We start from the raw sequence: 16,639 nt of genomic DNA on the forward strand, positions 1-16,639 counted from the left end.
TTTCACGTATAAACTATTGAAGCGCTGAAATTTGAAATGGACGTCTTTGGGTACCTAGGATTGATATAGGCCCATTATTACTTCTACAATTCCTCCTAGCTATGCCCCACTGGTCTTTGAAGTAGTGTCAAAATCTCACTTTTTCCCTAAAGTTGTGAAATATCAATTAAAAGAAAATTTCTAATCTAATCAACTGTTCTGTGTAAACGCTGTTTAATATTTTAATTTTTTTAACGCCGTGTTAGATCTCAGCCATTAGGTATTCATCTATCTTAAAAAATGCCCCAAAACCTAAGATGGTCAGAATTTGACACCAAAGACTGAAGCAGTCAACAAGAACTATGCTAGATAAAAGTTTGCTGGGCTCGTTCGCTTTTTAACTAATGTACTATTTCAAGCTCTAAATGTTCTTAAATATATTAACAATATTTTTCTGTTTATAAAGAAATAAACACAGAGTGTCTGTCATTGTTAATGTGCTTTCAGCTGTACATTTTTATCAAATATTAAGTATTAGATCTAAAAGACAATATTACTATCTAACAAAGAAAATTAAAATGGTCATAAATATAAATTTTTACATATTTTCTTGATCATTGCAACATTGACGTCAGAAATATAATTCACTTGAACCAGATATGCTCATACAGGTATAAAACCAACGAAACTGCAAGTATATTTGTAAAACATGCAACCTTGTTATGTAAAATATTCAACCGACAACATTGCTTTTTGCGTTGTTGATATTTACCAAACAAACGGAAAGAAAAAAAATTTGCTTGAAAGCGATTTCCTAAGAGCAGCTGCAGGCACTTCATCATGTCCACCCTCCAGGGGAGCAACGGGAGTAAGTGAAGCTGGGGACCGTGAGAAACTGAAGCTGCGCCATAGTAGCCTTCTAGCACCATCCCTTCTCTAGCACCATTATATAATATTACTTTAATTTATCGTCTGAGAGGTCCTGAGTCTTCAAATTTGATAAAATACCGTATATCTTTAGTCTTCAAGAACATATTAAATGTGGAATAATGTTGCTTAGACTTAAAGAGTTGTTTCTGAACCAGTAGAAGTATGTTTCTTTGTTAGACATATAATATTGACGATGATTGATTTGAAAGGATACCAGAATTGTGGACATTACCATCGTTCATTAACCATACATTTGTGCTTGCTCAACCCTATGCTTTAAATTTGCGATACCTTAAGAAGAGGATATATTTGTATGTTCGTAACAAGAAATGTTGTTACAAAACCATCTCATTCATTGTGTTTACAAAATTATATATTAAAACAAACTATGATATTTAACGACTAGTCTAACACTAACACATATGTGTAATCCAATGTCCACAGTTTTAATACTGACCTATTTTAATACATTCTTATAAAGTAAACTTCCGGTTATGAAATATTTACAAACATAAACTATAATATTTTTAATTATAGCTCTAAAATATCTCGGTGAATGCTTATAATGTTCAATACAATGGTAAATAATAATACTTTGTATTATAAAAATCTCCCATTCAGTAGTTTAGTACTCGATAGCCTCTTTAAAAACTCTTTGTTCCGCGAAATTGTTTCTATTGTGAAAATAAAGACATGTATCAACAACTGCAAGTCTCAAAGAAAACCTTGATGAAGCCGCTTCAACACAATGGGAGCCTTTGAGGTGTATTGATTTCAGCTTTATCGGAAAAGACCACTGAAGTTGAAGAGTCAATAAGAAAACGATTTACCGGTGATGACGTTGTTAGCCTGGCCCCGTTTTATTCCCAGACCAACAAACTTTTTCCAGCTACCAGAGTCCCTCTGTGTTTACAATTTGCACTGTACCGTTTCTGTACTACACTCTGAAGTGCTATACAATGTTTGGTTTTCAATCCCATTTAAGTTCGTTTATGTTATCTTCTTTTCAGTCACTCCTCAACAATGGCCATTTTAGTTGTTCTCTCTAGTGAATATTTTCTCTAAGTATCTTAAGAAACTTGTTAGAATATTAATGAAACTTTCAATAAATAAATATTTATTCAATCTACATGATTAAATTGTTAATGTTATTATTATTCATATTACATTATACGGACTCAGGCTCACTTGAAACCCGGCTGTGGTAAATCCTAGAGTTTTTCCCGAAAAGAGCTATGTTAATTTTGATCGTAGCGTTATTTTAGATGTCTAATTTTAAAGATATAATTAAAATTGAAATAAAATAAATAATTAAATTTTGGGTTCGCATCAAAAATTGAAACTTAATTTTTCTTGTAAAATATACACTTCTTTTATATATAGATGAAGTAAAAATGTTTGAAATATTTTCTGAATAGCCTTTAAAAATATATAAAAACTCAAAATCGTTTGTATGCATATTTATTATATGATTAAAATAAGAGATCTTGCATAAATCTATAACTGAGGTTAAGGTCCTAAAAGTGTGCGAGGTTTAGCATTGTTATTATTGGTGTAAAGTCAAGACGGTCATCAGTACAGTCGGTTCTTAACATAGCACGCTTGATGAAAATTAACTACACATAAAACTTTCACGTATAGACATAAAATTACAAAATCATACACGGAGAGTACCCGACTGAGTTTTCATCTTATTATGAACCTAAAATACGAAAATATAACATAAAACCTAAGCATAACCTCTGAATTAACAACAGATAAAACATATTGCACAAGTAGTAATCACGTTGTTGGTGCAGCTTGCAGGCAGACCAGGAAAGGCAACACTATACAGTGTTACCAACCACGCACTGTATGCAATTTCTCATATTTGTGCTATTTATTAATTAATATTAAATTTTACATTTTGTTACTTTCTTGCTAGAAGTTACTAACGTAGTTTTTTTCAAAAGTCGCTAATTTTGTTATTGTTATACTGTCTTAACATGGTATAGAGAGTAAGTGGACTTTCCCAAACCGAAACAATATAAAATACGTTAAATTTAAAGTATATTTATTTATAAATTAATTATTAGCCCCAATGTCAAATTTGTGTACTTGGCTGAACAAAGAGGGTAAAAGTAGTGTATTAAATAACAAGAAGTAGAAAGCTGTCGTTTTGTGAAATTCAACATGTTTTACTTAATATATGAAACAGGTTTAACAATTGTTAGGAGATTAAATTAATTACACCCGCTGAGAAATATCAATAATTGTGATACCGATTTCAGGCCTAAAAACTTAAATTTTCTCAATAATGTTTACCTGTCCCATTAACTACAATTTGGGACCTCCAATAAAGCCAGGTGAGCTATTTTGGTTCAAAAGCGGTAAGGATGTCATTCCTGAACCTTAAAATCTTTTATGACAAAAGTTTATAGAAATTTATTATTTTACGAAAACTCTTCATGATACATATTTCTGATTAATTATGGTCTTTATTTAATACATTTTCAACAAAACCTCATTACATAGGGGAGGAAACTAATTTTAAATAATTAGTAATGCGTGATTCACTACAAAAACCTTTGTTTAAATTATTTTTGATTAATAAATCTAAACTTTCTACAGAAACCATTTTATCAGTTACTGACCACATTCGACATTACGTCTATCATAAAAGTTACCTACTGAAACTCAATGACAACTTTGTAAATGACTGATTTTTAAGGGATTTTTTACTACTACTAATATTATTACAGTGTAATACAATGTTTTGCTTACCAGATTCTGACCGGCAACAGCGACACCAGTTCTGTGGTCTCGCACCGACTGATGCCGCCTCTGTTCGCCTCCCAAGTGCGCATCATCCCCTACAGCGTCCACAGACGTACTGTGTGTCTCAGGCTTGAATTGCGAGGCTGCGCTCACCATGGTACATGCATGATTGCTTCTCTGTACACTGTTGTGTTAAAATATGAAAGTTGTGTATTGTAATCTTAGGAGATCCAGACGAATGTACTTCTTCCAGTTGAACCTAAACCAGGTACAGCAAAAACCGTTGTATCATTTACGTCTGATAAATACTGTGGATGTCAGGAGTGGAACATTCCTGACCACAATTTTTGAAGTATTGGGGTGGATCGATAAGCCTAGTCTTCTGCGGAGCATGACTGTTGGAATGGGTGGAGCTCCTTTAGTGTTAAAGTCTAGCTTGGACACGAAGGAGTGCTGTCGCTTGTCCACTTTGACTGGCCTTGAAACAGAGCTGGCCTTTCCGTCTTCCAAGATTAAATGATTGACATATAACCCGCAATACCTCATCATGGAATCTCAACAGGCGTAGGTCCGTACCCCAACCTTACCCATCATGAATATGCTTTTACTCCGCAAGGAAGCACAAAATTTCCTTTTTAGAAATAATTGCAATGAGAGGTTTTTCAAGTTCTTGTCAAAAGTGAAAAAATGCTAATGTATAGTACAATAAGACGGTAGAAACAATTTTGTGTAGGAAATAATATTATCTTATCTTTAAACATTATCGCCAGTGTCGATTATGAAAATCTCTGAAAATCTTAGATAATCACTGATCCTTTCAAAGATACCGCAGATAGTTGTAACGGAATCTGATTTTCTGGCAGACATCATAAAATGTCGCATACGTAAATATACACTAACTGAATAATCAAAATACAGGGTGTTTGAAAAGTATGGGTACGGCTTAATATTTTAGAAACCGTAGGAGATAACAGCTATAAACTTTGCACAGTGTCATATGGCTATGTAAACTATATTTTCTTGCTATTACCATGACATGCCAACCATGGGGGGACGGCCCACAGAGGAAAACATGGAAATCTTAAATTGAAGCATGGGTCGAGTGATACCTCGATTGAAAGAGCTCTCTTAGTGTAGTTGAATGCCGCAAACCGCATCTCAAAAGGTTTATCCAATCAGAAATGGCGGGTTGTTTTAGGTACACATTGTGAAGTACATTATGCGCTGCCATTTCTGACTGGATCGTCGTATTCTGATGCGGTTGGCGGCGTTTCACTCTACTAACCGATGTGTTTTCACTGACTTTTTTTAATTAGCAAATTATGCAATAAATTTATAACACAATAAATAAAACACAATAAATACCGATTTACATAGCCATATGACACTGTGCAAAGTTTATAGATGTTATCTCCTATGGTTTCTAAAATATTAAGCCGTACCCATACTTTTCAAACACCCTGTATATTATATGATATACAATTATAATGATTTTCGCATCTATACCTACTCTTGAGTTAAAACTATGATTAATGATAAATACCATTTATATACCATAAACACCACTCTAAATAGCACTATAAAACTAAAAGTTAATCATTTATAACATTTTAAGAAATTATAGGACTAAAGTTGTCTGCAGATACACATTAATTGTGATCACGTCTATAAGAACACGTACTTTAAACGAATATATGCTCTAAGTAACCTTGGAGGTAAAGTGGTGTAGTACGAAAGAACATACCCAGGATGAAGAGGTTAAGCACACAGACAGTGAGTTGCCCAAGACAACTGACTGCCAAGCACACTTGAGATAATTGGCTGTTGTTCTCCCCTTTCCTCCCTCTCTAGTCCATTGTTTTATTGCCGCTGTCCCACTCCATCCCCAGGTCAAATGAGACAATCCAATTCATACGACATGTTTGTTGAATCTGCAAGGTTTAGCAGCATTTTATTTTTTATTTTCACTCATGTAAATTTTTATGTTATGTATTCGTTAAGTACGGGAGGACAAAATTTATTACATATATTCAGTACTATCTTAATTGAATGTAATTTTAGAATTAGTTGTAATCCATCGATTACATTTTTCACTATTTAAACACAGCCCCTCATGGTTTGTACGATCCATTTACTTAAAGATTAAAATATAAGATTAAATAAGATTCATTAATAAAACTGGAATATAAATATTTTTTTATTTGCAATGCACGGTATTTGATTTTGTAGATTTTTGCAATGACCTCATCGAAATGCCTGAGAACCATCTGATTAACATTGAAAAACTGTATACCTAGGAACTCATATTTTGTATATTTGAATTTAAATTGCATTTCAATTAAATTGCAGTCCCCTATTATCACAGTTTTATGCCGATAACATCAAAGTATCTTTTTTATGCAATTGTATGTGCATAATAATTGTAAACGAACAATGTAAACGTAAAACAGTTTATGCGCTTATGATTGTCTTAAAAATTAAAGATTTCCTATTTTAAAGATATGGGTAATACCTATTTAAACTCCTTTTAATTTTAAGTATTGTTATTAATTATTTAGAAAACATTTAATCAATCATTTAAGTTTAAAAATATTAAGCTTTACAATAAGAACTCAAGCGTTTAAGTGTGAATTGATCATATCTTAAAAACAAGATATATTCTTTATTCTAAGACGTAAAGTAAAAGCCCCAGAACCTACCCTTAGAAGGTTTACCTTTATCTTATGGAGTGAAGTGTCAGTTTTTAATTCTACTAAGATTAGGCAAGTGCCTTGAATGACTAGTACCATAAAAGTCACAACATCTGATGCCACTTCTGTATGTGATTCAAGGAGGGGTAGTGAACTATAGCATGCCGGAGGAACCGAGCTGGGAACCGGGTCAGGACCTCAGTGACGTCTCCTACGACGGCGAGAAGTCCGATGGTGTGTTGAGAGGCGGCCTGGGTAGGCTAGTGGACGGTACTTATGGTGGAGACAACTTCAAACTCGACATCGGATATGGGAAAGGTACAGGTCATGTTTTCTCAGTTTTAACGCAGAAACGACAAATTTTCTTTAAAGAAGTCTGGTGATAAGTACGCACGACTGGGCCGCAGTCAGGACAGCTACACTGTTACTGACAATCCATCTCAGCGAAATCTCTATCCCGATCACGTACAGAAACGCTTTTCGGCTTGCGAAAGACGTTTTTGCTAGAATCCGTTTTCTCTGAGACAAAAAGTACTATCTTAGAATTAATCTTTAAGTAATAAAAAAACGAAATAATTTTGTAAAAGTAACTAGAAAAGAATGTTTGTACTTTTAGTACATATATAGAAATATGGAATAGTTAAATAATGCTCTGACTGATATTTAGTGTAGCCCAACTAATCTAGTATTGTCGAAGTATTAGCTGACGCGTCCAAATTCCGTCGTTCATTGTATTGAGTAACTTTGTTTACATTGTTTGCTCACAACTGTAGACTGCGATGTTTGCCGTAGGTAACGGATGGGTGGGCTGGAGAAGGGAGTCGTTCCCTCAGAACTACGTGGAACTCGTGTTTGAGTTTGAGAACTTGCGCAACCTCAGCGCTGTTCATGTCTACACCAACAACTTCTTCAGCAAGGGCGTGCAGGTGGGTTGATGTCATCATTACTGGATAGCTTACTCACTACTCAGTGAATGCCCTATTACAAATGGACAGTTTGATTATGGCAACAAATTGTACTAAGTTTTATTTATGGAGTATAAGTAGCTTTTAATAACAAACACGACAGCCATAGAAGTTAATATTTAAACATTCTGAGCTAAAAAATATTTGATACTGATTGTATTTAAAACAAATAATTACAAATCGTTTGAATAAGGAGTCAATCGAAAATATAGACAGAACATATAGAAATGGTTGAAAAATGATAATCACATAATATGCTACAGTAGTACGTAACTCATAGTTAATTATTTCATTCTGAAAATATGATATCTGCAAGATCAACAAATATTTCCCTATCAAAATGTAAAACGGAGAAATTTGTATTGTTGTAATAATTTTTCACAGGACCAATTTAGCTGTTTTAGGATATTATATACATATTATCTAAGAGGACCAAAATCACTGAATGGTCACTACAAATATAATATACATGTAGTTTTAAACCTTAGCGCAAAAACAAAAAGAGATAGGTCTATAATTATTGGTAACTACTTAAGTGTTTTTTTATACTTTACTCTGACAACAGGTGTTCAGCAAGGCCAAAGTGCAGTTCAGCGTTGATGGCAGGACGTACGGCGGTCGCTCTGTCACCTACAACTACATGCCGGACACCGTGCTTGAGAACGCTCGAAACGTGTCCATCAACCTCCACAACAGAGTGGCGCGCTTCGTCCGCGTCCAACTATTCTTCGCTGACAGCTTCATCATCATCAGTGAAGTCACTTTTGATTCGTGTAAGTTATTTTATGAATTATTCCCAATTTAGTGAAAGCTAGCTCATTTTTATAACATTTTATTATTTTGTAGTGATTGAAAAACTTGCACCAATAATTGATTTTTATTATTTTGGGAACTTAGATTACCCAACTTAAAAAAAGATATTTATATGGTTGGGACCAGAAACAATGCAAACAAAATGTTCGCCCTATTTAGTGATCAGGGCTAGATAACAAAGTTTGCTAGTGCTGTTCTTGGTCATTTCAATGATAGTACTAGTTCCGCCCGTAGATGTGATGACTTCTTCCAAGGTACTTTTGTATGTTTTATATTTTCTGTGGTTATTATGTAGGCAATAACAATATCGACGTCCGCATGACAGATAAATGGATAGGGTAATTCAATCCCCGTGGATTTGATGGTCTAATAGTCGTTAAAATATGCTGTAATCAAAACTATCTGAGATGTGAGGTTCAAACCTTTAAACGTTTGAATTAACGTTCTAAGGGTTCTATATCGTTTCACCATTTCACCACCTACTCACCGCGAGCAAGCGACTCATCTCAAACAGCCTACTCATGATTTATCATCTAAACCTATCAAACTAGTAGCTCTTTTAGCATAAATATTATATAATTAAATAATAAAAATGTGATTTTGCAAAATAATTAAAAAAAAACAAATAAAACGTAAAAAATGTTTTCTGGTGATATGTTACTGGGCATATACCTAATTATGAAATTAAAAACTTCCATTATTCTGATGACAATGATGGTTGGCACTAATGATCAGAGCCATACTCTGCTGTGGTTATCAGCAAACGTGTAACATCCCATGTGAACTAAATATTTTTGTTTGCAATTTAATATTTGCAGAGGGAACATGGTGACGACAAGGGAGCGGTAGGGGTACACAATGATATAGGCGAGAGATGCCGTCGGTGTCTCTTGGGGAACATTTTAGATTTGGATTCCATGTCACTCCAATGTTTATACTATTGTGTTTGCAGATGCAGTGGAAGGAAATGTGACAGAAGACTGGGAGGCAGTAGGGGGCGCAGAGGAGACCGTGATATACGCGAGAGGTGCTGTGGATCTCCCTTGGGAGCCGTTTCAAACCAGTAAGTCTCCTTTTATTCCCTCGTGACTAAAATATAAATTCATCCTTCTTTATGGAATCTCTTCAAATTGGATTGCTCTACTCTTCGTACTGACTATATGTTACCTGCCCGTTCTTATGTAGTCGTCGTAAAAATTGTCAAGAGTAGTAATCATTATATTAGTTATCTTATACCTATTATAATTTTGTATTTAAAATTACTATCAAATAGGCCTTCATTATATTGCAATATTACAATGCACTTGCAATACATAATAATAATAATATCCTTCAAACATATTACAATGAGATATTTGTGATAATTTCCTGTAAAAAACATATTACAGCTGGATATTTATGTAAGCTATTAAATTTGTTTTAGTAACTGCAGAGAAAGACGGCCTTCAAGAGGATTATGCTGAGGTCCTGATAGGAGTTCTAACGGCAGTTATGCTGCTGTTGTTAGGAATCTTCATAATAATCTTGTTCCTCAGCCGTCGTCAGAAACTTCAAGGCTCTCCAACCACAATCCTGAGGAACCCCTTCTCTGTCCGGGTCAACATGAAGGTATTTTAGTGTGTGGAAACCCAATAGTTTAAATCATATGACATGGGCATAAGGCGTTTTTAAACACAAAAATTTTAGTTATTTTCATTATACAACAGCGTAGTGATAATTTAGAAATTTGTTTGAATTGTTTAAGTAATATACTTTTGGCTGTCTATTCTACCCTAAACTGTTGTTACTTCTTGGTCCCTACTGACTTTGCCATCCAGGTTATAAGTAAATTAATTAATTGATTTTTTATCGTTAAATCAATTATAAATAATAATGTTATATGATACTAAATTTCAAAATGTTATCCTTTATTACGTCCTTCTCACAGGATTTACTGATGAATTTGTCGCCGCTGAACAATAACTCGACACACCGCAGCAACTTGCCAACTCCTGTTACTCCAGACGCAGTCACAGATTCCTTGTCTTTGTGCCTAGAGCAGCAGCACCCACTAGTCTCTTCGTACACCTCGGACAACAACTACACAACGCTACCCAGTCATGCATCTAACATCACAGTAGCTAAGGGTACGTAGTGGATTTTAATTTTTTATTCGCGTTTTTAACTTACATCAAAAATACTCCTTAAAATCCGCTAGTTGAAAAGAGGTGAATCCAAACGGTTTAGCTTAGGATATTTTGAAATACTATTATTAGTTTTGTTGCACAGATTTGCACAGTTAAATTCCAAATAAACCATTTTTATGTCCTTTCTATAAACCTTTAATGCCAAAATTCTTACAAATTACTCTGGGAAAAGTGTTTAATTTACGATAGTTTTAGATAATTTTAAAGTTAACTTCTGAGCTACTTTGAAAAACCACGAGGCTAACATCGTCTCGGGCATGGGTGATTCCTCTATGGTTACTGCTACAACATATTTTTCTCATGTGTACTTGTTACTGAATAAAATTATATGGATTTATTGCTATGCTGTTATTTTAAATCTATTTTCAATAACGTAGTGTATGGTAAACACCTACTACAGAATATTCTATTATTCAGATCACGAGATGGAGAGAAACCCTCCAGTGAGCGAAGACGAGGAAGCCCGGCCTGGCACTGCCACAGCCAGTCCCACCAAGAGTGTCATGTCACTCCAGCTCCAGTTACAGTTCCAGAACACACCCATGTCCAGCGCCTCCAGGGCGTCGCTCTGTAGTGGCTCAGACTCTCCCAGCAGAAAACGCTACCATACAGCGCCCCGGGACAAACATAGGGTGAGTCTAATCATTAATGTAAAATGATGTTTTACAAAGTTGAAATATTCAAAATCCCTTCTTTATACAGTATGTTTCAATATAGAAATGTGATATACGACTATATTATTTGGCTTGAAGCCAATTTTAAAGAGAAAAAGTTGAAGAGAAGACAGTAGAATATATGACGATAATGATGGAAGAATAAGATTTAAAAAAACAAAAACTGAGCTTAAACAACGCTACTTCGGAAAAAAAACTACTTTGATATGGAGAGCTAAATTGCATTGTATAAGCACACAGCCTACTGTTCGTGGAACTGATAGAGGAAATTAGCCTAAGAAGCAATTAGTAGTCAGTGGCGATAGTTGTGATGGTGGTCCAATAAGTATAGAAATACACGTCATCAAAAAGGTATGAAAATATGAAAAAATGTTCTTTGGTCACATTTTTAGCTTGAAGAACTTTAAAATAACTTTTTATACATAATTTAAAATTAAAGTATCATTACCTTTCTATTTGGAAACAAAGTATTTGATTGAAAGTAGTATTGAATATATATATATATATATATATATATATATATATATATATATATATATATATATATATATAATACTACTTTCAATCAACCTTTTGATATATATCAAAAGGTTTATCCAATCAGAAATGGCGGCTTGTTTTAGGTACACATTGTGAAGTACATTATGCGCTGCCATTTCTGACTGGATCGTCGTATTCTGATGCGGTAGGCGGCGTTTCACTCTACTAACCAATGTGTTTTCACTGACTTTTTTTAATTAGCAAATTATGTCATAAATTTGTAACACAATAAATAAAACACAATAAATACCAATGTTTTTTAGTTTTATTTATTGTGTTACACAAGCCGCCATTTCTGATTGGATAAACCTTTTTAGATGCGGTTTGCGGAATTCAACTGTACTAAGTGAGCTCTTTCAAATGAGGTATCACTCGACCCATGCTTCAATTTAAGATTTCCATGTTTTCCTCTGTGAGCCGTCCCCCCATGGTTGGCATGTCATGGTAATAGCAAGGAAAAATAGTTTACATAGCTATATGACACTGTGCAAAGTTTATAGATGTTATCTCCTATGGTTTTTAAAATATTAAGCCGTACCCATACTTTTCAAACACCCTGTATATATTTTATATATATAATATCCTCAAGACCTATCACATATACAATTTAAAGAAGCTCATGTTTGATAATTTTTAAACTTTACATGATATTCACATGAAAACCACTACCAAAACTTACGCAGATGATAATTCTTTTATTCTTTATTAGCAAATACTCCTCTATAGATTTCAGGAAAAAGTAAATTTTGTGTTTATTGACTCTCGGCCCCTAGGCTATTAAATGCATATCACTCAGTAGACGAGGTTAGGCAAATTTAAATATTAAAAAAGGCATTAAGTGCTTTGCATTCATTCAGATATTTAATTTTCAATATCGTAAAAAGGAAGTGTTCTTATACGTAGGTACATATTTACGCACTATTTCTACTTTCAAAGGCTGTGGGAAAAGGACAATTGACTTTATTGCTGATGATATCCTATGGAAGGAATTAAAGTACGAAATCTGCGCTTGAATATCCCACGGTTTTAAAACTCAAATCCTTGAGCTCTTCTTGTGAAATGTTTCTTAATTCTGTGAATACGCGTATAGGTAAAGCTTTTAATCCTCGATTAATTAATTGTATGTTAATGAGTTTCTAACCTTCTTATTTACAACTTTATACGCGTACTTACTATAAGTTTACAATACGGTATTTTGAGTAAGAACGATACAAAAATATGTGGATATGATATTTGTTGTTTAACTTTCATGCAATCGTAAATCTCAACAGGAGTAATTAAATTCATAATGCATAACACTAAATTAAAAATTTTTATTTAATAATGTACATTTGGAGGTTAATAACTAAAACTCGTTGGAAAGGAAACTAACACTAAATGTCAGCGACAATCGAATGGACCTTTCGTTTAAACTGTTGGACTGGTTAATTGAATGCAAAATAATCAGATAAATGCCAAACCTAATCATTGGTGAAAACGTAATATAATTACGTGGAATAAATTAACAAATGTCCGAGAACTAATAATGGATTTGTATTAACTGCTATTTACTGGTTCATTAGATTCAATTATAAATGATGGTCTTCCAACGTAGTTTATAAACTGTCAATTATTACATCGCAAATATTTAATCATATTCTATTAATTTGGATTTTACATACATTTTATGTTACATAGGTATGTCAACAGAATTACTAAAATTAAATGTGTGCGCTTTATGTGACACACACAATTAAACCAAGTTTTCCCAGTATTTATTGATAATTTAATTTATTAAATGGTTCTCACTTCAATATTCAAGTATATTGTAGAATTAAATTATTTATTTTTACGTGCAGGTATGTGCACCGATCGGACCACGCGAAGTACAGCCAACAGTTTTAATGGTCTTGCTATATTTTTGTCGACGCTTGTTTCATTCTTTCATGATAATAATTCTTTGCTTCGTTAGATCTAGTTCGTTAAGTACTTGTCTAATCTTCCAACTGAGCAAAATTTCAGTCAAGTACCTTTTTGCCTAAATGTGTTCATTTTAAGTGTAAGCTTCTGATATACCTTCTTTTTATAACTGGCTTTTAAGTCTTTGTATTCCATTAATACGAGTAATTGTTTCTTTTATTTTCGTTTTTCGTTTACTATATTCTACTTTGATTTTTGCAAAAAATGTACAATATGTAAAAACAAGTACTTCCCATAGTTTTAAAGTGTCCATAAAATTTCAATCTTCATTTTCTCATTTCTGAGTGTATTTGAGTATATTTTTCTATTACTTTATTATGTCAGTGTCTAATTTGGTATATAGCCAAAGATGGACATACTATTTTATTAACATGTGTGAATATTTGTTTTTATTTTAAAATCTGTGACCTTTAATAGTTTATTTATAAAAATACGATTATTGTGTAAAAAGGTTTTACAATGAAGAAAAGGAAGTATCTGTGTCTACAATTAGTCAGGTTCAGTCTAACCTCACGCTTAACAAAGGAAGAAAATAATAGAGGAATAATAAACAAGAGCAAATGGCCGTGAACGTATGCCATTGTAGTGCGGCTGATAACCGCAGACAGGAACAAAGGGCTGATCTGCATTGTGGTTCTGACAAGCGGGTTCAACACTACACAACACAGCCCACCCATTCAGTGATCTCACAACTTTCACCGTCACCAGGCTGCACGTCCTTTATTATTCACGTCTTCCCTTGTTTTCGTCTAAGATAAATGTGCCTTCGTTGCAATTTACTATATAATTATGAATAAACTCCCTTATAAACTACAAAACTGAAACTGTGAACGTTTCAGAACCTAAGTATATTAAAATGCAGGATTATATTTTAGTCGTTGAGAATTTTATTAGGACTGGCTAAAGCGATGCTTATATGACGCATATTATACCAAAAATCCCACACCTCTATTAAATTTTTAAGAGAAATGCATCAGCTAATAACCATGGAGAGAACGTTATAAGACTAAATATATTTTTTTAGATATCTGAGAACTTCAAACCAAAATCCTAAATGGGGGTTAAAGTAAAATTTTCAAAATTTAAAACCTTAAACAATTTGTTTAGTTAAATAAAAAATGTGTATGAATTCATGATTAAAAAAGTACTTAGTTGGAGAATGTATTGGTTTTCAGCATATTTTTTAGATTAAAATTTTACAGACCACCATTTATACTGGATTGAGATAGTACCTCTAGGTTGCAGTATTGTTCTTCTGTTTACAAGGGTTGTGCAAATGTAACTCAATGTAATGAGATTTTTATAATGAACATAATTGTGGGTCTAGGTATTAAAATTCTCGTGTATCCCAATTGTTTCTTATTTCCAGGGATCCCTCCAATGAATTTGGGTGTAAAATATATCCATTCAAAAATTAATGGAGCGGGTAAATATTTAGGATACTTAGTAAATTATAACTACCAGCGTTTAACTGAACACTTATGTTGTTGAAAACACCATTACACTAATAAATGTTTTATTTATGATATATGACCAAATTATATTTATAACAAACTAGTCTGATAGTGGCAAATGTATCAAATTGTAAGTTATATTTCAGTTTTAAGTGTATATTAGTGCATAATTTAGGGATTTTTTATATTTCGCTTATTGTTAATATAAAAATACATTTCCCTTATTCGTTATAAACAAAGGATAATGTCAATTTGAAACATACATTTTCGACTCGTTGGACAAATTGAAGAGAAGGTACGAAGAAATCTATTACTGTTGTAACGGATACCATTGTGTACGGATTATATCACCTACTCTTCCATTTCAAGAGAATGGACTAAACAATAGTATATATCATAAGGATAGAAGAATATTTCAAAGTGCAAGAGTGTTTTAAGCGTGCGATTCGAATAGACGTGCATTAGAATACCCAAAATCGAAAAATACGAAAAATAAAATTACAGGTTACTTTTCCAGTTACGTTGGGGTGGGAAGTGGTATAAAACCTCTTAACTAAATACAATATTTGTTGCACAATACTAATGAAATAAAAATGCATTTATTCATAGTTTTGTGAACATAAAATGTAAATTCTTTGTTGACTTAATACTGCTTCTTTGTATATTAAGGCCCGAGTGAAAGTTTTAAATAAGTTACATTAAAAACTACTACTACAAAATTAAAATACACATTATTCCTATTAGATGGTTTTAGAAGACTCGTATCAAGTGTCTTTCCTTATCGTACCCTTAACAAATTCAATAAGGAAAGTTCATAAATAAACTAAAATTTCAATAGAGACACTAGCTCAAAGTTAAGTAATTCAAAATAAAGGTTTAACCTTTGAGATGGTGAACGTGAGACCATTCTTAATTTATAATGTGAATATTCCAATAATTCTTGTGTCAAAAGAAATCAACTGTATTAAACGTTTATGTTAAATATTTCTGTTCCATTTCATCTGAATATGAGTAGCAAATGAGTTTTAATACCGTTATTCTGAGCTATCAACTATTTGACATAAAGTTTGTCCTGGCAATGTTGCAGCAAGCTCCGCCAGTCGTGACGTGGAACATGGCTCCCAGCATGGGTCAACCCTACAAGTGTCGGGAGACGGACCTGATCCCCATCCCACGGTACTGCCTGCAGACATTACACCAACTCGGTACTTGTCACTTGGGGGAGATCCACATCTGCCAGCTGGAGGATCACAAGGAGAGGGTCGCCGTACGCACCATGCGTGGCGACTCTCACCGGGAACTACGCTTCCTCTCTAGTCTCTCGGACACTAACATCGTGCGGACCATAGGCGTGTGTACGGCGGAGAGTCCACCCTGGCTAATCACGGAGTACTGCTGTGACCTTGGTGATCTTGTACAGCTCCTCCACAGCAGCTCGAGTCTCAAGTAAGTAACTGTTTAACAAAGCATAGACAACGAATGGACAAAATGTAAATGCGTAGCCAGGGTTGAAGTCATTCGAACGAAAGTAGTGGTTCAGCCCCCCCCCCCTCAAAAAAAAAAAAAAAAAAACAATTCTCTACGTAACTGGAATTCAAGGGTTTCAATTTATGTTGGCATCTAATGGCTTATTGTTTGCATACTATGTCAGCTTGTAGCAGTTGTTGTGCGCCTTATGAAAAATCCTGTTGA

General features: G+C 33.7%; 1 protein-coding gene across 1 annotated transcript in view; it reads left to right on the top strand.

Annotated features, from left to right (window-relative positions):
- Window positions 1-16,639, top strand: part of LOC124361364 (discoidin domain-containing receptor tyrosine kinase B-like) — a 69,527-nt gene that overhangs the window by 45,592 nt on the left and 7,296 nt on the right. The window contains exons 5-13 of the mRNA XM_046815415.1: window positions 3,676-3,823; window positions 6,498-6,674; window positions 7,149-7,282; window positions 7,887-8,094; window positions 9,087-9,197; window positions 9,558-9,742; window positions 10,062-10,260; window positions 10,738-10,952; window positions 16,035-16,393. Of these exons, the coding sequence (XP_046671371.1) occupies window positions 3,676-3,823; window positions 6,498-6,674; window positions 7,149-7,282; window positions 7,887-8,094; window positions 9,087-9,197; window positions 9,558-9,742; window positions 10,062-10,260; window positions 10,738-10,952; window positions 16,035-16,393 (1,736 nt within the window). The remainder of the gene's footprint in view (window positions 1-3,675; window positions 3,824-6,497; window positions 6,675-7,148; window positions 7,283-7,886; window positions 8,095-9,086; window positions 9,198-9,557; window positions 9,743-10,061; window positions 10,261-10,737; window positions 10,953-16,034; window positions 16,394-16,639) is intronic.

The sequence above is a fragment of the Homalodisca vitripennis genome, chromosome 1 (assembly GCF_021130785.1).
Source record: "Homalodisca vitripennis isolate AUS2020 chromosome 1, UT_GWSS_2.1, whole genome shotgun sequence".
NCBI lineage: Eukaryota > Metazoa > Arthropoda > Insecta > Hemiptera > Cicadellidae > Homalodisca > Homalodisca vitripennis.